General features: G+C 35.0%; 1 protein-coding gene across 1 annotated transcript; it reads right to left on the reverse strand.

Annotated features, from left to right (window-relative positions):
- Positions 1–6,673: 6,673 nt before the first annotated feature.
- Positions 6,674–8,369, reverse strand: LOC106780203 (UDP-glycosyltransferase 79B30-like). Its single transcript, XM_014668463.2, has one exon. It carries the CDS (start codon positions 8,342–8,344, stop codon positions 6,959–6,961), a length of 1,386 nt encoding a protein of 461 aa, XP_014523949.1. The 5' UTR covers positions 8,345–8,369; the 3' UTR covers positions 6,674–6,958.
- Positions 8,370–25,277: the final 16,908 nt, after the last annotated feature.

The raw sequence follows: 25,277 nt of genomic DNA on the forward strand, positions 1-25,277 counted from the left end.
CCTATCATCCCCCTCAAGCAAAGCGTGGGATTTGGTCCAACGTGAAGCTTGGCTCTGAAGAACTGGAACAATGGTTGAGGCAGACTTTTAGTGAATATGTCTGCTAGTTGGAGATCAGAAGGAATGAATTGAGTGATGAGTTTGTGAGATAGAACAAGCTCTCGAACAAAGTGATAATCAATATCAATATGTTTAGCGCGTTTGTGAGCCACCGGATTTTGGGAGAGGAATATAGCACTCTTGTTGTCACAAAAGAAGAGTTGGCGCTTGATGGGAAATATGCAGATCATGTAGAAGATGAGTAAGCCATATTAGTTCAGCTGCTGCATTAGCCATGGCTCTATATTCTGATTCACAACTTGATCAAGTTACGGTTGGTTGTTTCTTAGCACTCCATGAGACAAGATTACCGCCTAAGAAGATGGAATAACCATAGGTAGATTGCCTAGTCTCAATACATCGAGCCCAATCAGCATCTGAGTATCCAAGAACATTAAGGGAAGCTCCACGGGTGAAGGATAGGCCATAGGACATGGTGCCCTTGACATATCGAAGGATGCGTTTAACTGCTTGAAAGTGATCAGTTGTTGGAGCTTGAAGAAATTGACTAACAAAATTTACCGCATAGGACAAGTCAGGACGAGTTATAGTGAGATACTAGAGTGCACCAACGAGAGAGCGATATTGAGTGGGATCAGAGAATGGATCTCTTGTGGTTGTCAGTTGAATATGAGGTTGGAGAGGTGTGGCTGTCGGTTTTGCATCCAACATTTGGGCCCGAGATAAAATGTCTTAAGCGTATTTGGTCTGGCTAAGAAAGACACCATCAGTAGTGTAGTGAACCTCAAGACCAAGAAAGTAATTTAGATGGCCTAAATCCTTGATAGCAAACTCAGTTTTGAACCTTGCCAAAAGTTTTTGAAGTAAAGAATTATTATTCCCTGTCAAAATTATGTCATCAACATAAACAAGTATATATAAAGTGGCAGCAGTGTTGTGGTAGACAAATAAAGATGGATTTGCCTTGCTTCCGAGGAACCCAAGACTGAGCAAAAACGAGCTGAATCGTTGAAACCATGCAAGAGGGGCCTGTTTGAGGCCATAAAGAGCTTTCCGAAGTCGACAAACATGATTTGGGTATCGAGGATCAACAAACCCAGGAGGTTGTTCCATATAGACAGGATGTGTCAGGTGCCCATTCAAGAATGCATTGTTGACATCCAATTGATGAAGAGGCCAATTATTCATTACTGCTAGAGTGAGAATGACACGAACAGTGGCAGCTTTAACAACAGGACTGAAGGTGTGATCATAGTCAATACCAGGTGTTTGAGTGAAGCCTTGTGCAACCAACTGTGCTTTTAATTTGTCAATTGACCCATCTGAAAGATATTTGGTGCGAAACACCCATTTGGATCCTACAATGTTGGTGTTGGATGGACGTGGGACAAGATCCCAAGTATTGTTGGAGTGTAGGGCCAGGAGCTCTTTATGCATAGCATCCAACCAACCAGGATGTTTGGCAGCTAATTTCAATCCTTTGGGTGTAGAAGTGGTGAGCAAAGCATAAAGCAGAGAAGATGGTTGGTAGGTGGTAATGTCAGCAAAATGACGAGGCCTAAAAATACCTGATTTGGCGCGTGTGACCATAGGATGAGTAGACTGGACACTACGGTGTATTTGTGGTTGACTATGAGGCATGGAAACAGCAGTTGAAGGAGTATCTTCAGCAGGACATAGACCACAAGGTGTGGTTGTTGAGTGCACAATTTCCTTGGATAGTGGCAAAGAAGAAGCTGGTGCAGAAGCTGGAGCAGGAATTTCAGGTGTTGAGGCTGGTTCAGCAAATGAAGAAAAACCCAATCCGGAAATTGGAGATATAGTTCCTGTTTTTGAACACGGAAAATAAATTTCATCAAACTTGGCATGTCTTGTTACGTATAACCGGGAGGTTGAAGGATCCAAACATTGAAATCCTTTATGGTTGCTGTTGTATCCAAGAAAAATACAAGGTGCACTGCGAGGAGACAATTTGTTAGTGGCATAGTCACGGAGACAAGGATAAACCCGGCAGCCAAAACGATGAAAGTGAGCATAATTAGGAGGAGTATTATATAAGGTCTCAAATGGAGAAACATCATTTAGAAGAGTGGTCGGTAACCAATTTATGACATAAACAGCACAACAAAAAGCATGTAGCCAATAATGAGCAGGGAGATGTGAATGAAAAAGCATTGCAAGACCCGTTTCAGTTATGTGACGATGTTTGCGTTTAGCTCTACCATTTTGGGCTGGTGTATGAGGGCAAGACATAAGATGAAGAATTTCAGCTTCATTTAGCAAGGTCTTGACTTTGTTATTATTGAATTCGGTGCCACCATCACTTTGGAAAGTTTTTATAGTAGTATGAAACTGATTTTCAACAAATTTCTTGAACTGGACAAATACATCATAAAAATCAGATTTCAGGCGCATTGGATATAACCAAGTGAATCTGGAATAGTCATCAATGAAAATCACATAATATCGAAACCCAAATTTTGAACAAATGGGAGCAGGTCCCCATAAATCACAATGAATTAAATCTAGCACATGCGATGCGCGTTTCTCATTTAGGGAATAAGATAGTCTTTTGCTTTTAGCTAATTCACAAGAGCCACAAATGGAAGGAGTTGGTAAAATAGAAGATAAAGACAAAAGACCTCTTTTTCTTAAATGGGAAATAGTAAACATGACCCAAACGATAATGCCACAATTCAAATGATCCTCGTAGCTTATTTGAATTTAAAACAGAAACAAAGGTATTTTGACCATGCTCCAATACATATAAGTTGTGCTCACGCCTCCCTTTTGCTAGAATTTCCTTTGTAGCCCTTTGCTGAAGCAGGAAAGATGTGTTAGTAAAGATAGCATCCATAGGAAAGTCACGTGTAAGTTTGCTAATTGAAATGAGATTCTTTTGGAGTCCAGGCACAACAAGAATATCAAGAAGGTTTAAATTATTTGTCAAACGATGAGATCCAATATGGGAAATGGGAAAAGCATTACCATTTCCAACAGTAATTGTGTGATTACCAGAATAAGGCTCAATTGAGTCTAAATCAGATGAGTTTGTTGTCATGTGTGCTGAAGCTCCAGTATCGAGGTACCAATCAGACTGGTTTGAATTTGATAGAGTGCAAGAATTTGCAAATGATTCAGCAAGATTGGCAGATTGAGGTGGGCCACCTTCATAACGTTGATGGCAAGATGTGGCATAATGACCTTCCCTTCTGCAGATTTGGCAATGGATAGGATGACGTCCTCTACCGCGACCACCACGACCTGAGTATTGGTACCCACGACCTGTTTTTCCAGTTGAGAAAGAACGCGATCCAGATTGAAAACGTGTATTGGATGATTGAGAGGAACGTTGAGTAGTGGTATTAAAAGCAGCTTGAGAGGGAGTAGATTCAACGGCATGTAAATACATTTCAAAACTCTCGGCAACAGAAAGAAGATCACGAAAAACAGGCAGTGGTCGCATGGCTAATTGAGATGCACCAAAGCTAGTGAAAGTGGGACCTAAACCCTGTAAAAACCAGTGTAATTTATCTAAATCATCCACTGGTCTACCCATAAGGCTGAGTTGATCACATAAGTCTCGAAACGTTTTGGAAAACTCCCTAACAGTGGATGAGCCTTTTGTAAGGTGCAACAGTTGATCTCTGATCCCAATTTCTCTTTGCTTGGAGTCACCACCGTAGAGGGATTCAAGAGTAGTCCAGATCTGTTGTGCGGTGTCACAGTGCAGTACTTCCGCTAGAGTCTCTTCAGTAAGGGAGGCCTGAAGAAGACTTANAAGTCTTTGATCTTGTTGTTTCCACGTAATAAAGGCTGGATTAGGAACCGTCAAAGATCCATCAGCAGCAGGCAATTTCGCAGGAGGAGTTATGATTGAGCCATCAATATGACCATAAAGGGTCTGTCCTTCGATAAGAGGAAGGAGCTGACGACGTTAGAGAATGAAATTGGTTGAGGTGAGGCGTATGTTTAACATGTGAATCATGGTGTTAAAGGAAAAAGCACCATCAATATTAGCCATAGGGAAGAAAAGAAAAGAAGAAAGGGTAAGGAAGGATCGAAATTAGGCTAATACCATGTAAGGATTGTAACAAATGTGTTTTATTGATATTGAAAGAGTAACCAACTTACAATATATAGAATGTACATAACCATAATTAAGGAAAGAATATCTCAATTATTTAAGACAGAATCAATTATGCAGAAACTAAATAAGGTAAACTATAATCAAATATATTATTTTCTATCAACATGCCTTATGACAAACCTTCCTAAAGAATAACCTAAAACAATTTAGATCATCTTCTCTCTATATAACAATGTTTTTCTACATGCATGTCTCTATCTTATAAATATTGTTTTAAGTTTATATTTTCAACCTACACCATTGTTTTAAAACTCATATTTTAAGCTATAATTAACTTTAACTATAGCCAAACATACTTAAAGAAAGAATAAATTTTACTAGCAAAGTATGTGAAGTTAAGATAAACTTAAAATTCACCTTTTGGACAAACTAAAAGATAATTTGAAACATTGAATTCTTTAACCAAAGTTATGGTTTTACGGGTACCGTTATTAAATATTAAATATATTTTTTTTTTTGTAAAGTATGATTTTTCTAGATGTTGCAATGGTGAGTGCTAATTGAATTTGTTTTTTAAAATTAATTTAGAAACCGTTAAAACTATCATTAATAATTTAATGAAAATTATTTTAGTAGTTATATTAAATCAAAGTTTAATATTTTTATTATGTCGTTGGATTAATTGTGAAAATAAAATTAGTAAAGACTAAGACCAACACTAAAACAACACGCTTAAGTGACGGTAAAAATCAATTCTTTATTAGTGATTATTCAATTCTTTCTTTACGTTCTCAAATGACAATATACAACCCTCTAAAAATACGTTAGGGATCCAAAACTGCTTTTTCTAAATTTTTTACATGTTGCATCCCTTTCGATTTTTTAGCAACGTAAAAAATTGAACAAGTGATAAATTAAAAGGAATAATACTTAACCTTTACTTATGTACTAAATAGTAATACGCGATTGAGCTGAAGAAGTAAACCGATTTTATTTTATTTTAATTTCTTTAAATACTTCCATTTTATTCTTTAAACCCAAATAAGTAATTTAACTAAGTCAAATAAATTATTATGTTATATTATTTTTATTTTATTAAACAAAAATGTTACCATAGATATTACCCTTATAAATTTTGCCACCCTTTTGCGTTAATCAAGCTATTAACATTTAATTTCATTCAATAAATTAATTAAAGGTCAAAATAAAAAGATCTTAGGCTAAAACAAAAGTGAGTACGGAGTAAGAAAAAAAATTGAAATAAAACAATCCCGTTATTTATCTTTTATTTTCCTAGAATATATACAAGATGACTTTAAAGGATTGTCAATATTCTTATCTCTTTTGGTTTTAGTTTGTGTAGAGAATTTTAAAATGGCATGAATATCAACCCAATAAAATTATATACATATATATATAATATATAAAAAATTTAGAAAAAAATAAGTACAGCTCTTTTATTTTACTGACAAATTTCTTCCAAACTTTTCTTTTTATTTCTTATCCTAATATTAATACATAAGTATAAAATTTTAAACTAATTAATAAAAAAATTTAAAAATAAAATTTTTAATAATTTTTTTATAATAAATTTAATTGTCACTATTTTATTAATTTGTATATTTAAAATGAATTAATAATTAAATTGTATAATTTTTTGTAAAAAAGTAAAAAAGAAAAGTTGTTAAAAAAGAAATTTTCCATAATTAACTGTAGTGACTTTTTGTCGAATTCGAAACATCAAACTCAACTTTTCTTAATAAATTTAGTGGACAAACCTCACGGATGAATTCCAAGAACTCACGTTTTCACAGTTCAGATCAATTATTCACAAAAAGACAAAGTAGCACATCACCTGTCTCACTCTTTCTGAAAAAAAAAAAAAAACACTATGGTAACTTTCTAGCACTCAACCCCTTACCTTTTACACTCACCTTGTTTTGTTTTTCTCACATTCTCTCTCACATTTTACAGCACCAAGACAAATATCATGTGCCGGCAGCCTTATTGCATGCTACCTCTTCATTTTCTGTGTAGTTGCTGAATTAGTGCTGCATGTTATGTTCGGTGGATTTAAAACTGAGACTGAGTTTGGAATTTAGGTTGTTCCCTGATTTTTTTGGTTGTGATTGTGTATATTTGCTTACATATGTTTTGAACTTGAGGTGTTTTCCCTTTGTCTCTAACACGTTGGTATATTTATGGTTTACATTCAAACAATGTTTCAAAATAAATACCTACTCAGATGATTTCCGAAAACCACTATCTGTTTAATTTTCTTGAAGTTTCTAAAAAAAACAAATATTCACTTTCTAATTTCAGTAACGTTAGATACCCTTATAGTGGTTCAAGGATTGTGTTCACAGCGTTGTGGTTTGATGATTGTTGACAAGTGATCACCATTGCAAAATGTCATGATTGAAAATAGAGATATTTCATTCATTCAAAATACAACCATGGAAAGAAAGTTCTTTTACCCTATGCTTACTAAACTAAACTACATTTCGTTCATTGAACCAAATATAGATTCAAGCATACTAACAAAGGATTATTGCATTGAAATAAGAAATCAAATCAACCACAGCCACCAGGTTCAAGAAAATGGCCATTTTGAGAATCTGGGTGAGTGATAATGACGTATCATAACACAGCTCACTCCACATAATATAATCAAATCTGCAAAAGATATCCATGCATGTTAACAAGTTCAACATGAAGTAGTTGATGAGGTTTATTACAGCCGAAACATAAGTAAAAACTAAAATCAAATTGGTCATGGTTGACAGGCCATGGTTTGAGACTTGAATATCACCCAACTAATTCTTGAAGCTTGAGACAAAAGCTATCAAAGTAAGTGTTCTCCAAATCTTTGGTGAGTAAGAGATTTCTCAATTTTAAATGGTTTTCTCTGACCTCCCTTCCAACCTCACTCTCCAAATCCATCACAGTCTTAACAGCACTACACACACTTTCCTTGGTGAACAAACCATCTTCTTCACCTTTCTCCACTTGAACACCACCCTTTATGCTGCTGCTTATCATCTTCGCATTAAGGAGCTGATCAATATAATTTGGTAACACCACAATCTGACACTTGCTCACAAGGGCCTCTAGCAAAGATGCAACCCCACAATGCGTAATGAAGCACCCTATAGAAGGGTGGTCAAGAATTAGTGTCTGCTGAACCCAACTCCCATGAACAATGCCTCTTCCTCGAACCCTCTCACTGAACCCTTTTGGTATAGCTTCTTCAACAGACTCAAATCCAACAGGGGCTTTAAGAGCTGCAAAAAATGGAAAACCTGTTAACTCAAGACCCAGCAGCAGTTCCTTGAGCTGATCTTGATGCAGTCTGCATTCACTTCCAAAAGCACAGTACACCACAGATCCCTCCTTGAATCTTGAAAGCCACTCAGACCATTTTTCTTCCAAAGCGGATGTGTGTGGCTCAGGTATGACAGGCCCTGAAAGCAACAAAGGCTTTCCGTATGAACTTTCGAGAAAGTCAACATACAGTCCCTCAATTTCTCTGCAACTTCTAAATGCCACTGCATCTGCTAATCTGGTGCTTGTGCTGATGCGTTCATAATAACGAACACCACTGCCAAATTCTGAATTCACGATCCTAGTTAATTGTCGAACCTCGTGAGCCTGAAGCTTGATGGAAGGATCTGGGAACCCTGCTGGAGGATTCAACACATTCAGCTCACGTGACGCTATGTTTTTTTCCCTAAATTGCTTTTCCATGCATTCCATGTAAGACTCAAATATCATGCTTAGGGTTATGTAATGAACAGACTTGATCCCTAAGCTCCGAGCCAAGTTCGGTATCCAACATGTATAATCAAACAAAATAATGCTGGGTTTCAGCTCAAGTAAGAGTAGTTCAATGTCCTTCTCAGTGCGATCCATCCCTGTCATAATGAGAGGGCCTAAAGAAATGGTAGCATCAAAAGTGGTTTCTGCATGAGGAGGAAGGCCATCAACCAGGGGAATGGTGATGGGGATGAAGGTTATTGACTGTGGATAGAGGTTGAAATGTTCCACTTTGGACTTTGTTCGTTTGGGTACGATGAAGGAAATTTTGTGTCCTCTTTTGGCTAATTTGTTGGCAAGGTGGAGATATGCTGATATGTGTCCAATAGCAAACCATGGGTACATTGCTATGTGCAACTGAAACTTTGGTGCGTCCATGGCTGTCTCAGAAATATCACCAGGTTAATTTGATGGCTCTTTTCTCAAATAATGTCTTTGAAGTCCTAATATAAAGTTTCTTTCACGAGAGCCGTACATTGAAGAATTTTCGTCACGTGGTATACATATTATTCACTCCTAGATTCTTGAAATATTTATTTACCTATTTGATGTGATGAGATGACAACAAAACTATAAATAGGTTGAAAACGAAAATAGTATTTACTAGAAAATTATTGGTCGTAAAACATGATTAGATGATGTTTGCATGTTAGGATTGACCTTTTATGTATCTAAAAAGTTCAATCTTTTCCAATTTATTTTGTTTAATTGAACATAACTGGATAGGGGTCTTTCACGTTAAGGTAGTGTGAAAAGCCTTTGAGAGAGAGAAAAGACGGATAAAATTTAGGTTTAATGTCTCAATAAGTCTCTATTTTCGTCAAGAATCTCAAATAGGTCCCTTCACTAGTAAAAAAATGCTATTTAAACTCGCATAATATACTTCGGTTTAGGTGAAACCGAAATCTATCAAAACACGGTGGCATTTTTGTAGTTTAGTTGAAAATATACGCCTCGGTTAAAAAAGAACCGAAGCATATAAGCTTTATTACCTCGATTAAAGCATACAACCGGTGCCTAAAAACCTGCAATTCCACCTACCCCTCTGCACAACAGCCTTTTCAACTTTTCGAGCCTGACCTACTGCTTCGGTTCACCCAGAAGCGGTTTAAAAACATGTTTGTGCCTCAGTTTAACTACTAACCGAGGTAGTCTCGCTTTAGGGGCTAAAAGATTTAACCTTTAGTTTTCTTCTTCCTTGCCCATTTCGTGCATAACTTTTCCTCTCTCTGATTCTACCCCTTAATCCAAGAGTGTGAGCATTGCCACCACCCCATGGACCGTCATGAGGTGGCACGTGAGGATGACGAAGAGCGTGGCGAGGTGGTGGAAGGCGAACGTGAGGTCTTCGCCGTTGGTGAAGAACGTGTCGAGATGTACGAGGTTAGCAGCGAAGTGGGCGGCACTAAAGTCTAGCACGAGGTTCTGGAAGTTGGTGTTTGCGGCGGCAAGGTTGTGGTTTTCAGCCGAGGGGACGGCGGTGACTGCGAGGACCGTCGTCGGGATGCCGTGGAAGAGGGAGATGAGGCAGCTGGAAGCTTCGGGTCAGATCTTGGAGCTCCATTTTCGGAAGATGATGAAGTAACCGAGAAGGTGAATGGAGAAGAAGAAGGCGAAGAATTTGTGCACGTGATTTTCCATTTGCATTGGGTTTTGAGAATTGGTAGGCCATTGGAGAAGCGTCGGCAGCTACGGTGGGGAATCACCTTCCAGGACATTTGAATTTGCTGGCTTCGTTTTCCGGCGGACCTACGAATTCTTAGGGTTAGGTTTTTTTTTTCTTTAAGAAATTATTCAATTAAGGTTTTATTTTAGTACCTGCTTCTGGGGCTTTAAGAAAGTTGGATAATTGTTTTAGATTTTGGGGCTTTTGTTGGAGGAGAATGTGATGAAGCTTGTCCATGTGGCAGTGGGTTGAATTTGTAATGTTGTTGTGGTGGTAGAAGAAAATTGTTGCTTCTGTTTCACTTGCATACACGATGACTGGAAGCATGCTTACATTGGTATTATTGCAGCTTTGGGTGGTATAATTGTAGCTTTGGGTGGTATCTGGGTGGTATCTTTGTGCCTTTGGAAATCACTCTTCTGCCTCGGTTACCTAAAACCCGGGACATAATCCTATCCTTTTTTAACTCAGTTTATAACCGAGGCATAAAACGTACTCATTTTTACCTCGTCCGGATATACCTCGGGTGTAGAACCGGTGCCTATAAACAAAAGCAACCGGTGCCATTTCCTTTTATTGCACTAGTGCTTTCTTTTTCGGCGTCTCAATCAAGTCCTTATTTTCTTAAAACTGAATCAAATAAGGCCTTTCCGTCAAATTGAGATGACGCCGTTAAGAAGGGTATGTTGACCGTGTAGTTTTTTATTATGTGGCATTAAAAATGTGACTGAATTGTATTTTTTTAATTTTTAAATTAAAAAATGAAGTATATTTTGTATATTTCATTTTTCAATTCAAGAATAAAAAAATACAATTCAGTCACGTTTTTAATGCCACGTAATAAAAAACTACACTGTCAGCATACCCTTCCTAATGGCGTCATCTCAATTTGATGGAAAGGTCCTATTTGATTTAATTTTACAAAAATAAGGACTCAATTGTCTTAGTAAAATTATAGCTTCCTCTTCATTAACCATATGATTAGACTAAAATTTTGAGAGCATCATTTACCGTTTCCTCAAGTCACTTCATTTTAACTTCTTCATGCTTTTGCGCCTTCATCATCTTGATCAAGGGATCTTCATTAACTTGTTTGAAGGAGCTTTCATGAATAGTTATACAGGGTATGGATATAATATCTTATTTATTGGAAAAATGTTGGAATTGAATGGTTGTGAGCCTTATTATATTAAAGTATACATTCTGAAGTTAAATTGACATGGTCTGAACGGTGATGTGTTAAATCTCTGAGGGTCTATTTATTGATTTAATTAATGTTTTTCTCGTGGTAGTGTTTCATATAAATTGGATGTTTCATATCTATGCATTTTTTTTAAGGCTTAATATCTATTTTGGTTCCTCGAATCATGATGTTTGTTCAAAGATCCTACCATTTAAAAAAAAGATTAAAATTGTTCTATATTTTGTAAAAACAGTTCAAGTTGGTCCTTTTTACTTACAACGTTAAAAAAGTTAACGACGTAATGATGTGGCAGTTGTAACCTAATTGATGTATAGGTGTTATTGTAAAAGGAAAGAGGGCACCTAGGCACCAAGGAGCAATACCAACACCAACCTCCGCGCCGCTGCGGTGCAACCAAAGACATTGTCGGCATCGTGTTTGACGTCGCCATCAATGACGCTCCCATCTCGTTCTTCTTGTTTGCGTCGTCGTCAGTGACGCTCCCATTTCATTTGACTAAGCATTTATTTATTTATAGTTCTGAAGATGCCAATAGGCCTGGCTTACTGGTATACTTGAGGATCTGGACCAGGCAAAGCCATAGGAGTACTTAAAAGGGATGACCAATTGTCATAGAATGCATTGTTTCGATGTCGTTAACCAATATCGAGCAATATTTGCTAACGAGTCAGGGCTTTTCCTCTCACTCTACCTGTCATTTACTAAGGTATGTTATTTATCTTACACAATCCATTCTTTGCAGTTCTAGCCACTTTCGTTATAGCAATATCACACGATAACAAATAGGGATTATCGCACCTCCCCTCCAACCACTACCATGGGATAAATGCGAAGATCCTTTGCCCCATGTATTAGAACACGAAGAACACCCATAGGAAGAAGTCATTCCTATCTCGCCACAACCATTTTCCTCACTTTAGGGACGAAGTTGCACGAACCCAAACCCTAACCCCTTTTCTTTTAACCCTTTATCAAAACATTGCCACCTCATCAATTTTTTTTTTTTAAAAAAAAATAGATGTACACGTCATTTAACCTCAGAGTGCCACGCAATGAGAAGAAGTGGACAACTCATTATGATTTAGTCATGGGATAGTTGCATCGTTATATTTTTGACGCCGTAAGCAAAAAGGACTAACTTGAACCGCTTTTACACAAATTATGACCTTTGTGAACTTTGTTGATAGGGGGAGCAATATGATCGTTGAACTCAATCTCTGTTATGTTGGTTTTTGATGATGACAAGTAACAACACATGAATGTTGTCATGTCACAACAGAAAAGTGTTTTTGTGTTATGAAATGCATATGTAATATGTATATGCTTACTGTGTTATATGCACATACTGTGATAAATGCATATGTTGGACATATTATGTTAGTTATGCATACTTTTGTGATTTTGATGAGATTATATCTGTGTATGCACACGATATGTTTCTGTGTAATGAAAACCACAAGCACAAAAGCATATCTACACGACATAATCGATTATAGTGTTGTGGTAATCAATTAAGGTCATCAGACAACTTTTGTTTAGAACAATGGCAAAATACCTTGTTTAGATCAATTACATTAGTTGTTGAATCGATTAAAACTCGTTTTGTGCTTTGATGAGTTTTTTAGAAGAAGAGATTTCAAAATCTACTTAAGTGTTAAGCTTAATCGATTACATATTTGATGTATTAAATTAAGTCTGTTATGTTTTGAAAACTGATGTCATGTTAATCATAATTGTTATGACGGTCATATTTTTAAATATGTTTGACTAACATTTAATGTTAATCGATTATATTAATTGACCATTCAATTAAGAGCTGAGATAGTTGTAATACTTTTACATTTGTTTTATGTAACCGATTACATTAATAACGTAATTGATTACTTTGTGTCTGATATGACAGTAACTATAAATTGACGAAATTTTGTACTTATATAACTTTTGATCACTTTTGCAATTTTCATATCTGATAGTTTTGATCTTAGAAAGATTTACAGATTACACATACGCTCCAAGAATCAAGAAGCAAAGATTGTGAAGAGCCTTGACAGATTCTTGAGAGAAGATTGAGAGCTTTGGCATATTGATCAAATCCGCACTGTTGAAGGTGTATTTGTTGTGATCATAAAGGAAATATGCACTTTGTTGATCGTGTTGTTGTTAAGACTCTGGAAAGTATACCGAATCGTATCAAGTAATATAATTGGCAAGACCAAGTATCGTTTTCCCTAGAGACTCACGGCCTAAACAGGCATGTGATTTATTGATTATTTAAGACTTCAAAAAATCATTTGGTTTATAATGCAGAAAATAAACATGAATGCAAGTTGTGATCAATTGACAATAAGAATGTGCAGGTGATTGATGTATAAAATATGGGATGATTATGTTGTTGGGGGTTTCGACTTATCCTGTCCACTCTCATGTATTTATGAATTTGTCTTCTTCATTAATCTTAATGCCACTTTCTAATTTACTTTAAACTCGATGTCTCGGTAAAGAAAGTCTATCCTTAATTATGCATTACTTACAATGTCTTGTCTCCTTAGTAATTAATTATGCATTACTTACGCACAAACCCTTATATCCCTATGTCTAGGCAATACTACTTTTGGGAGAGTTTTCACAGTTCTAGATTTTCCCGTATGTGTTCATATCGACAAAATCAATTATCATGCTATTGAATGAATTAAACAAAGCAAGCATAGAGTATAGAGGAAAAACCCTAACAATTAATGAAGTGAAGCATTTATAATAAAAACCAATTCAATACATGAGAGTTTCAAAGGATTACATCGTTTCCCCAACAACAATTGAAGTTTAGTTCACCATAGACACACTAGTGCAAAAACTTTGTTTAACGTCACCCCTTAGACGTAGGTTAAGGGTAAGCCCGACATATATTGATGACCGGTGGCATTTTCGTAAATAAATTGGCCATATAGGCGTCAGTTAGTAGGTGCCCCAACGTCTATAGTATTGTAGACGTCGGGGCTCTCCTGTCTGACGTATATATGTCTGACAAGTAGGTGAAAAGTCATTTCTTTCAGACATATAGACGTCAGTTCGGAGGGGCACCGACGTCTATATGGCGGAAATTAATGGTTATTCACCTACTTGTCAAACATATAGACGTCAGTTGGGAAAGCCCCGACGTCTAAAATACTATAGACGTCGGGGCGCCTTCTAATTGACGCCTATATGTCTTCCAGGTAGGTGAATACTCACTCTTTTCCACCTTATAAACGTCAGATCGCGCCATACTGACGTCTATATACAATTATAGACGTCAGTTGCCTTAGTAACCGACATCTATATATAACACAAATATTAATTTTGAAATCGAATGGATGTCATATTAGTGAGGCGCCCGACGTATATGCGATTATAGACATCAGTTTTGTGGGCAACTAACGTCTAATTTCTTGTTAAATAATCAGTGTGAACTAGCAGTTTGCGAACCAGCAGTTTGATCGTCTTCCTTCGTCTTTTCTCTCCATGCACTACATTTCCCAAGTGCGTTTGATGTCCCGTGAACCATTTAAAGTAGTTTTTACTCCGATTAAAGTAATCTTTGATGTATTAACTTTCATTTGAACCTATTAAAATGAGTTTTCGTTGTGTTTTGGTGCAGATTTTCTTGTGTCTTTGGGTAGCATAATGCACCTTCTCCCTTTGCTAGTTTCCTCGTAAGTAAAACTTGTGTTTTTTGGATCTCTGATGGCATTTCAATCTAAAGACGAACTTGGGTCATTACCTAGGTCCACTCTGATCGCCAAAGAAAAAGAATACGGTGAGAATACGGTGACACCGTATTCTTTTTCATTAGCGGTCGAAATGGACCTAGGCAACGACCCAGGTTCGTCTTTGGGTTGCAATGCCATGATAGATCCAAAAGACGCAATTTTTTTTACGAATAAACTAGCAAAGGAAGGAGGTGCTACTATGCTACCCAAAGACATGAGGAAAATTGTACCAAAACACAAAACACTTAATACAAGTCGGTTAATGTACTGACCGACGTCTATAGTGCCCATAGACGTCGGTTAATGCAATGTTTGACGGTTTTATAGACGTCGCACATGTCACTACACCGACGTCTATAGTGCCCTTAGCCATCGGTCAGTGCAATGACTGACGTCTTTATAGACGTCGAGCTTTGCACAGAACCAATGTCTATAGTGACGTCACACCTGTAGAAATTCGACTTCCCATTATGTCACCTGTAAAGACGTGGGTTCGGGAGGTGACATTAAAAGTCCAAAATTACTGACGTCTAAAGCCCTTTCTACACTAGTGACATGATGAAACTAGATGAAATAGGGAAAAGAATGAAAGATAAAACCCTAAAAGTTGAAGATCGGAGCTTTCGCATCCAAAGCCGCCTTCAAGGGGTGAAAAGGAGTGTTTCTACGCCTCTTTCTGTCAAAAGATACCTCTCTAGGTCATCTGAATCATTAAATAGTTCGAAATAATAGCATATTACAGGTCCAAGCCTACGTCGTTGGCACTTGGCGCCCCACTTAGGGTGCCCAAGCGTTACCTGCGGTTTTGGAGTTGTGCCCAAGCGCCAATGCGAGAGCTCTGCACTGAGGGCCTCCAAAAGGGCGCTCAGGCGCCATCTACGACTCCTCTTTGTGCTGCTTTTCCAGCTTTCCTAAGTCCCAACTCCTTGCTACTTCAACTTCTTCTTCCAATTCATCTTAATTTCTGTCAAAACAAGGAAAACCAAGCATAAAACCAATAATTCCACCTTCAACTCTCTTATTCTCATTACTTAAGCAAAAGCATGATTTCAAGCTAGTTTCTAAGTCATAAAGGGTGTTTTTAGTATCAAAATTAAGTATAAAATAACGGTGTAACAGGATTTTCAAAGGGATTATGTGTGGTGCTATGTGTGCAGCTGTATTCGTTTCTATATTGAATTGTTTGAGTGGAAAAGGTATTTACATTGTAAGAGTGTGTTCATTGTTGGATTGTTTGTGTGCAGTTGTGTTCATTGTTAATTTGACCAATATTTCATATTTTAATTAATTTGAATTATCTAAGCTTAATTATTTCCATTATTATTTTTAGGGAAATTTTGCAATCAAATTTTGGAACCTAAAGAGAGTTGTCATGTCATCTACCACTTTCCACATCATCATTTGTTCTTATTTTTATTTGTAATTTCGTTTTAATGTATTTTGATTTTAGAGTTTAGGCTCTTGTGGGTCATATTTTGGAATGTAGGCCCATTTGGGAGGGCATTTTCGTCCTAGGTTGTTATTAAGACCTAAAAATCAGATTTAGGGACACTCTCTCTGCCTTCCTTTTCGGTTGAAATGTAAAGAGCTTAGTTTTTTCGTGTTTTGATTCTCCTCTCTCAATCTCTTATCTCCTCTCTTCTCTTTGGGCTTTTGGAAGGAGAACAATTGTTGAAGGTGGGATTTGATTTTGTTTCCTTTCTCTATGTATTGAATTCGTTCCAATTTCTGTGCAATTCCATTGAATTATGTTTCTAGATTATTATTCTTGCTATTTTTGTTTTCTTGCTGCAATTTCGTTTTAAGATTATTGTTTTGTATGCGTTGCTGTAATTTTGTTTCCCATTTTCATTCCAATTTCATATTGCAGTTGTTCATTTTCTTATTCTACCTCCATTTCAGATTTAGAATGTTTGTAGCTAGTTAGTTTTGTTATGTTATGGTAGCTTGAATTTGTGTGGGTTGGTAATTAGGGAGATTGTAATAATTCCTTGAGATTTCTGGACTGTAATTGATGGTGTTGTTCTTGCCTTGCATGATGTTAATTCGATTATGAGCTTGTAATTGGGTATATGCTTAATTGCCTAATTTGTGTTTAATCTTCACTTAGTTGGTTAGAGTCACAATTGCTTAATATGTGATAGTGTAGAATTGATTAAAGGTGTACATTGTGTTTGCTTAATTCTCTTTTATAAAAAGTGGATTGATCTTCACTTAGTTGGTCAATTCGTGTTGGGTTAGGGGTTAGAGGAGTAGATAATTGCTATTAATATGTGATTTGAAGCATTGAAATCAAACTAGTTACCAACCTGTTTTAATCATTGTCTTAATCTGCTTTTGTAATTTGTGTTTAATTTCAATTTGCATAATATGTGCAAACCACCACTCACTACATGTTTATCTAATGACTGAACCAACAATTGATCCTTGAGAGATGACTTAGGAGTCACTTCCTAGTATATTGCATTTCTAATTGCTCACTAATTTGATTTGGGTACGACCTCGATAAAATTTGGCATTGTTGCTAGGGACCAACGGTTCGGTCTTAGGTTTTGTGTTATGTTAGTATGTGTGTGTGTGTGTGCATTCTATACTCTGTGTTACGATCTGTCTTGTGTGTGTTTGTGTTCTATTTTGGTTGCATCATTTAACAAGCCAAAATTAGGAAATATGGGTGTTGTTGGCATACATTGGAAAGAAAAGGCAATGAATAGTGCGCGCGATGAATAGTGAGTGAATATTTCAACCCCATCAACCCACAACAACTTCAAGTCTTCAACTAGTGGGCTTAGATAAACATTTATGTCATTTCCAGGTTACTTTGGACCAGATATCATCATAGACAACATCATGTACTTCCTCTTCATGCACAATGCAGGAGATAAGTTGTAAATTATCAATATAACTGGCCAACAACTGTGATTGGTACTTAGATTACCAAATGGGTTCATTCCATCAATGGCTAAACCAAGCCTAATATTTTTACATTCTTGACCAAATTAGGGGAATTGTTGATCAATATTTTTCCATTGCATTGAATCAGTTGGATGACGAAGCAGCCCGTCAATTTTTCTCTCATTTGCATGTCATCTAAGGTTTTTAGCATCTTTTGGATTCGCAAACAAACACTTAAGTCTGGGCACAATTGGAAGGTACCAAACTATTTTCAAAGCAGATCCATTTTTTGCTATCTGACCATTATCTTCACTATTATTTTTTGACTTGTATCGTAATTAATCCATATTTTGGACACTTTTAAAAAAAATTCAAACTCTTTCCTATATAAAATGCAATCATTGAGACAAGCATGTATCCTTTTATACTTCATACCCATCGAACAAAGAATTTTCTTCGCATCATAATTACGAGTGGATAGTTTATTTCCATCTGGCAGCATTTCATTCAACAACATCAACAATTTTATGAAACTTTTATCAGTCCATTGGCTGCCTTCAAATTTATGAGCCTTAACACCACTGAAAACCATGTAAACTTAGTTGACCAACATAAAAAGGTGTTTTTGCATCAGTCGACATCGTCCGATACACAAGAGCTTTGGCAAAAATTTTTGCACCAACATCGCGGATCATGTCCTCTATTTTGTCTTCATTTGGTTGATCGTCTTCCATGGTGCAATCAATAACATTTTCAGTTTGGGAGACAGTTGGAAAGTGTATTTCTTCGTCGTGTCATATTCATGTCGTATAAGATCATAAAAACCATCACAGATAAGATGTTCCCTAATTTCGGTTGCATTCAACTTTCTCCTATTCAAACAGTTCACACAAGGACATCTAAACTTCACTTCATCATCACTTCTACCCTCATTACGTTGCGCAAATTGTATAAATTCTTCTACCCCTCTCTCATACTCAGTACTAATTCGTGGTATTAATCCAATTTCGATCCATACGTAAATATTCTACAAAATTACAATCATACAATCATACAATTATATAATATATTCAACATACAATCAATTCAATCATATAATCGTACAATTAACAAGCATTCAAACTATCAATTCAAACATTCAATCATACATAATTATTTATATTCAACATACAATAAATTAAAAATTAACGAAAAAATTACTAAACACAATAATAGGTACTGAGAGCAAGAAAAACCAGACAACAACGGAGAAAATGAGACAATTTGTGTTCTGAAACGGAACAATTTTCAAACCAAAAATGCAATACCTACACAAAAATACAACAAAACGTAAGTTTAATAATCCAAAACAATAAAAAAAAGCATCAAACATATCCAAAAATGCATAAAAAAAATCTAGTGACCAAAGCCTAATTTGGTCGCATACAAACGTCGACGGTGAAAAATAAGGAAGCAAACTCTTCTACAACAACGATGGCGGCACAACAGAGGCATGAGGAAGCAACGAAAACTCTCACTGCGTAGGGAAGAAGATGTTGCACAAGGAATTGTTCGTGTAGGGAAGAAGAAGAAAATTGTTCACGTTTTCGGGAAATTTTAACCCTGGCAGGGGATATGACATAGGTTAAGTTAATAACCGAAGCAGTAGGGGCTTTACTGCCTCGGTTCTACCAGGAACCGAACCCTATACTCCATAAGAAAAATCAAAATTAATTTCAAATGGCATTTTGGAAATTTTCATCAACCATTTTATCTCGGTTAAGTGCCAAAGCGATGCATAAGCACTTTATTAACTCGGTTCTATAACAACCTGTGCCAAAAACCAATAAAAAAATATATTTTAAATTTTTACAAGGTCAAGAAATCTAAACAGTTTTAATGAAGGAATGTCAATGGAGAAGAGGACTCTTAGCCTCAGTTCTGAGGACAACCGAGGCCAAAACCCCTGCACAGAGATTTTTTTCAGGCTGCAAAGAGGATTGTCAGTTGGAGTAGGGGGTTTTTGGCCTCCATTTTGAGAACAACCGAGACCAAAACTCTGTCCAGTTTTTTTTTTCAGCTGAAAAGTCTTTTTGTTACAAGTTGCTCGGACTTTATGGCCTCGGTTATTAAGGCAATCAAGGTCGCATGCCCCCTATGACCTCGGTTGAAAAAAAAAATGAGGCATATACATTAGCGAGAATTTCAAAAATGCCTCGCACTAATTTATGCTTTAGTTTCTTGTCAATCGAAACATAATTGGCGCGTTAGAAACCCATATTTTTACTAGTAGGAGCATATATTAAACTAGTTACATTGTGAATATAACTGTATAAATGTTGTTAGTAGTTGGGTAAATGAGATTGTGATCAATGTGATTAATTATTCCATTAGCTTGGTATGTGTTGTAATAATGTTGGGAACATGTTACTAGATAGACAACCTCTTTGAAATTTATGGATTGCGATTATTATTTTAATGTGGCATATGTTGAATTGTTCTTGGATGATACTTGTAGTTGTATCATGTTTTTGGTGTTATTTTAATGCTTTTTGAACTAATGTGGTTCACTAAATTGTGGTTCACTAGTGCAAAAACACTGTTTAACGTCACTCCTTAGACGTCGGTTAGGGGTAAGCACGACGTAGTTTAATGACTGGTGGCATTTTCGTAAATAAGTAGGCATATAGACATCAGTTAGCAGGGGCACTGACGTCTATAATATTATAGGCATCGGGGCCCCTCCTAACTGATGTCTATATGTCTAATAGGTAAGTGAAAAGTCATTACTTTCCGCCATATAGACGTTGGATCCCACCAAACTTACGTCTATATGGCAGACATTAATGGTTATTCACCTACTTGTCAGACCTATAGACGTCAGTTAGGAGGGCCGCGACGTCTATAATATTATAGACGTTAGTGCCCCTTCTAACTAATGTCTATATGTCTGCCAGGTAGGTCAAAAGTCATTCATTTCCGCCATATAGACGTCGGATACCTCCACACTGACGTCTATAATCATATATAGACGTCAATGTCCTTAGTAATCGACGTTTATAAGCCCCGCGAGTATTAATTTTTAAATCAGAAAGACGTCATATTAGTGAGGACCTCGACGTCTTTTCCATTATAGACGTCGGGCTCCTGGGCAACCGACGTCTCATTTCTTGTTAAAATAGTGATTACGAACCAGTACTTTCGCGCACTTCATCGTCTTCCTTGGCTTTTCTCTCCGCTCCATTGAAATTACAGGTGAGTTTAATCTATTTTGATCTGGTTAAACCTGCTTTTAATCTGATTAAAGTAATCTTTGATGTATTATCTTTCATTTGAACCGACTAAAATGAGTTTTTGTTGTGTTTTGGTGCGATTTTTCTTGTGTCTTTGAGTAGCGTAGTGCACCTTCTTCCTTTGCTAGTTTCCTCCTAAGAAAAACTTACGTTTTTTGGATCTCTTATGGCATTCCAACCCGAAGTCGAACCTGGGTCCTTGCATAGTGTCATTCCCACTACCAATGAAAAAGAAAACTGTATTCTCACCGTATTCTTTTTCATTGGCGGTCGGAGTGGACCTAGGCAACGACCCAGGTTCGTCTTTGGGTTGAAATGCCATAAGAGACACAAAAGACGCAATTTTTTCTTAGGAGGAAACTAGAAAGGGAAGGATGTGCTACTACGCTACCCAAAGACACGAGAAAAATTGCACTAAAACACAACGAACACTTCATACACGTCAGTTAATGTACTGACCAACGTCTATAGTGCCTATAGACGTCGGTTAATGCAATGTTTGACGGCTTTATAAACATCGTATGTGTCACTGAACCGACGTCTAGAGTGCCTTTAGACATCAGTTAGTGCTATGTTTGATGTCTTTATAGACGTCGAGAACCGACGTCTATAACGACGTCGCACCTGCAGAAATCCGACGTCCCATTAATGTTACCCGTAAAAACATCGGTTCGGAAAATGATGTTAAAAGCACAAAATAACTGACTTCTAAAGTCCTTTCTGCACTAATGGTTGTTGGTTGTTGCTTGTGAACCTGTTTTATCAAGTTGTATGATAAGTGTTTTTAAAATTCAATGTTTAATTAACATTTATCTTATTCTAATTATGTAAATTATTTGATAACTATCTCAAATTATAATTATAGAATTCTAGATAGATCATGCTAAATAAATAATATTTATTAAAAAAGTGTTATAAATAAAAACACAAAACAATAGAGAACGTTTTTAAAAATTATTATTTATTGTGATTTTAATAAACAATGTTTTTTAAAAAAGTATTATCTATTGTGATATCAATAAACAATCTTTTTAAAAAAAATTATTTATTATTAATTTTTAATATTTTACTATTTAATAATTTAAAATAGATTAATAAACAATATTTAAAAAAAAAAGAAATTATCTAATATAAACGCACGTTTTTTTTCAAACAAAAAACCGTTATCTATTATTTATTAAAAAACATTTAAAAACTTTTGAGCCCCTTCACTTATATGGTTCTCTACTCTTCTTCGTAGCATCCCTTCTTCTCTAACATCCCATTCGTTTAAAAACATTTACCAACCAATCAAACTGACCCCAGTGGTATCATGCAGTTGTTGGATCCGTACAGAAACATTAACCCCTCTGATTACCCCAGGTCAATTATTGCAGCCTGGACCATCAATAGCTACTTCAGAATTTCACAATCACCTCACAAGGGACAACCTTGATTGTTTTTCTTACATAGTTTTATTTGTAATTTACGTTCATAACATGTTATAGCTAATATTTAGTTAGACAATATTTACTTAGACAGTAAGATTTTGTAAAATTTTAAAATTTAGTTTTTGAAAAATCGAATTCTCATTTTTCATTTTAAAGGTTTTCACAAAAAAGTATGTTAGAATTCGATTATTCGAAGATCGAATTCTAATTCTTTTCTTTTGAAAATATATACTAAATCTTCAATGATTTACAAAAATATTTAAGACAAAAAAAAAACTTAAACAGTTTTCTTTGAAAATATGTAAACTTTTAACATATTTTTAAAATTTTGGTTTTAATTTAAAATTAACAAATAACTAATTCAATTTAATATTATTTAATATGTTACATTATATTAAATAAAATTTTACATTATTACTTTTAATATTATTATATTTACCTTTATTTTTAGTTTTATTATTACTATTATAATTTTAAAAATAATTATTAAGTTAATAAATTTTATTAAATTATATTAAATTAAATTAAATACTTTCTAAATTTTTTAATAAAATTAATTTAAGAAATTTTTTAAATTCAAAAATATGTTAAACTTCAAAACCGTTTAATATTTTTTAAAATTTTTTTAAATCAAATTTAATAAAAGTAATTTCAAAAGTAATAAAAATTAATGTTAAAATATATTAAAAATAATTTTATATTTTATTATTATTTTAATATTTTTTTTTTGTTATTAATATATTATTTTATTATGTTAAAATAAATAATTTGTTTATTTTGTTATTTTAATATTTTTTAAAAAAATTAACTGTTTAACATATTTTTTAATTTTTTTAACTTAAAATTTAATAAATAATTAATTTTGTATAATATTTTAATATATTTTTTTTAATTTAACAAATTTCTTAAATTAATTTTATTACAAAATTTAGAACATATTTAATTTATTTTAATATAATTTATTATATGTTATTATTTTAATAATTATTATGATATTATAATATTAACAATAGAACTAAAAATAAAAATAAATGTAATAATGTTAATAATAATAATAATGTAAAATTTTATTTAATATAGTGTAACATATTAAATAATATTAAAAATAAATTAATTATTTGTTAATTTTAAATTAAAAACAAAATTTTAAAATATTTTAAAAGTTAATATATTTAACTGTTTTCGAAAACCATTTAAACTTTAAAGAAAACCATTTAAGCTTTCGGTGATTTTTGAATATTGTTAAAGTCTTAAAAGGGTTTTCGTTGAAGATTTTCAATAAATACTTTTAAAAAAACAAAATTAGAATTGGGTTTCGAATAACCCAATTCTAACAATTCTTTTGTGAAACTTTTTAAAATAAAAAGTAAAAATTCGGTTTTTCAGAAACTGAATTTTAAACTTTTACAAAACAGTACCATCCATGTCAATATTAGCTACAATGTACTATCTATATAAATTAAAAACAATACTTTTATATAAGAAAAAAAATCGACAACTCTTCTAACTTCATAGGCTGGATTTTGAGGATTGGGTTAGTTTCAAACTTAATTTAGCTCTCGAGGATTGAATTAGCTCCGTCCGAACTTAATAATTTCAAAATGACACGAGAGTCTATCTCAGGGGTTACTATTTATGGAGACTTTGGTATTATTGCATGTTCAAGCCTCTCACGTTGAATGAGCACTAAAATGGAAACTTTTTCCATGTAAAATGCAAATTTATTGGAAAGATCATTGAATGAAATTTATATTTTGTGGGTCATTCTTTTACGGTTTGGTGGCACTAGAAATTTTTGTAGTTCACATTTAATGTTATTGGAAATTAGTTGAGATGCATACAAATTTGGAGTATTAATTTGTCAATACCTATAAATAGGATAAATGGCATTAAGGGAAATTTAGTCTAGAAATTCGTCTATTAAATATTTCTTAATCCTTATGCATTACCCTTAAACATGAAAAGAAATGTAATACCGAACCCGATCTACAGGTAAAAATTGTACTGGTTACTTGTTTCTTAACACGCCAGATAATCGTTATAAAAAATTCGTAGATTTTTTTCTACCCGCGGGTATCCATTGGATACTCGTTTTCTTGTCTGGTAAAATAATAACATACGAAAAAAATAATAAACAAATAATAATATACGAAAAAAATTATGGGATGGCGCATAACTCCCTCTCTCGCGAATAACCAAACCTTAGGGCAGGAATGCTCTACATCTCAAGTAGAGAGACAACCTTACGGCGACGAGAATGGCGACACTATGGGAGGTGCGGCTCAGGTATGATCTCGCCTTCGTTGGCGGCTTTCCAGGTTTTCTTGTTGCGTCAAGAGACCTTCTTCTTTCCTTCTCTACATCAAGTTCACGCACCAGCCATAGCCTTAGAGGGTTTTGCACAGGGCGATATTTGTCTCCATCACTTTTCTAGCGGAATGGAGCAGCGAAAGTGCGATGATGGCGAGGCGGTGGCGCTGTGGTGGCACGGTGGTGACGTGGTAAGGGCTTTTGCGTTTAGCGGCGAGGGTTTCGTCTCCTCATGTCCTCGACCTCTACCCCTTGTCGTCACTCCTTTTGCGTTTTGAAAAAGAAACCCTAAAAAGATTCTTATTCTGATTTGGAAAAAAAAAACTCTAAAAATGGATTTGTATTTGGCCCAATTTTACACCAGACTAAACAAAAAAGAAAACCTAATAAAAATTAAAAAAATTAAAGAATAAAATTGTAATTTCATTTTTTTAACGGGTAGAGCATACCTACGAGTACGAATACTGTGATATCTAAATCTAACATGTTAACAAACGAATATTAAAATACCTATTACCTGCTACTTACAATACATTTTACTCACAGATAGAGGTGTCAATTTAACCCATGGCCCCAAGGCCAGCCCTAACCCACTATTGAAAAAGCCCTATTTTAAGAAACCCCTTAAGTAGGGGGCCAGAAAAAAGCCCCAACCCCCAAAGCCCCCTCTCAAGTGGGTTAGGGTCAGGGTTAAAGTGGGTTAGCCCCACTCTAAAACTTTAATTAAATTTTAGTCTCAGTCCAAAACTTCAAATTAAATTTTAGAAATAATATAATTTATATACATA

The sequence above is a fragment of the Vigna radiata genome, unplaced genomic scaffold (assembly GCF_000741045.1).
Source record: "Vigna radiata var. radiata cultivar VC1973A unplaced genomic scaffold, Vradiata_ver6 scaffold_377, whole genome shotgun sequence".
NCBI classification, from domain to species: domain Eukaryota; kingdom Viridiplantae; phylum Streptophyta; class Magnoliopsida; order Fabales; family Fabaceae; genus Vigna; species Vigna radiata.

What these genes read in the sequence shown, in the direction of transcription:
- LOC106780203 (XM_014668463.2), bottom strand. Translation starts at nt 8,344, where the DNA reads ATGGACGCACCAAAGTTTCAGTTGCACATAGCAATGTACCCATGGTTT.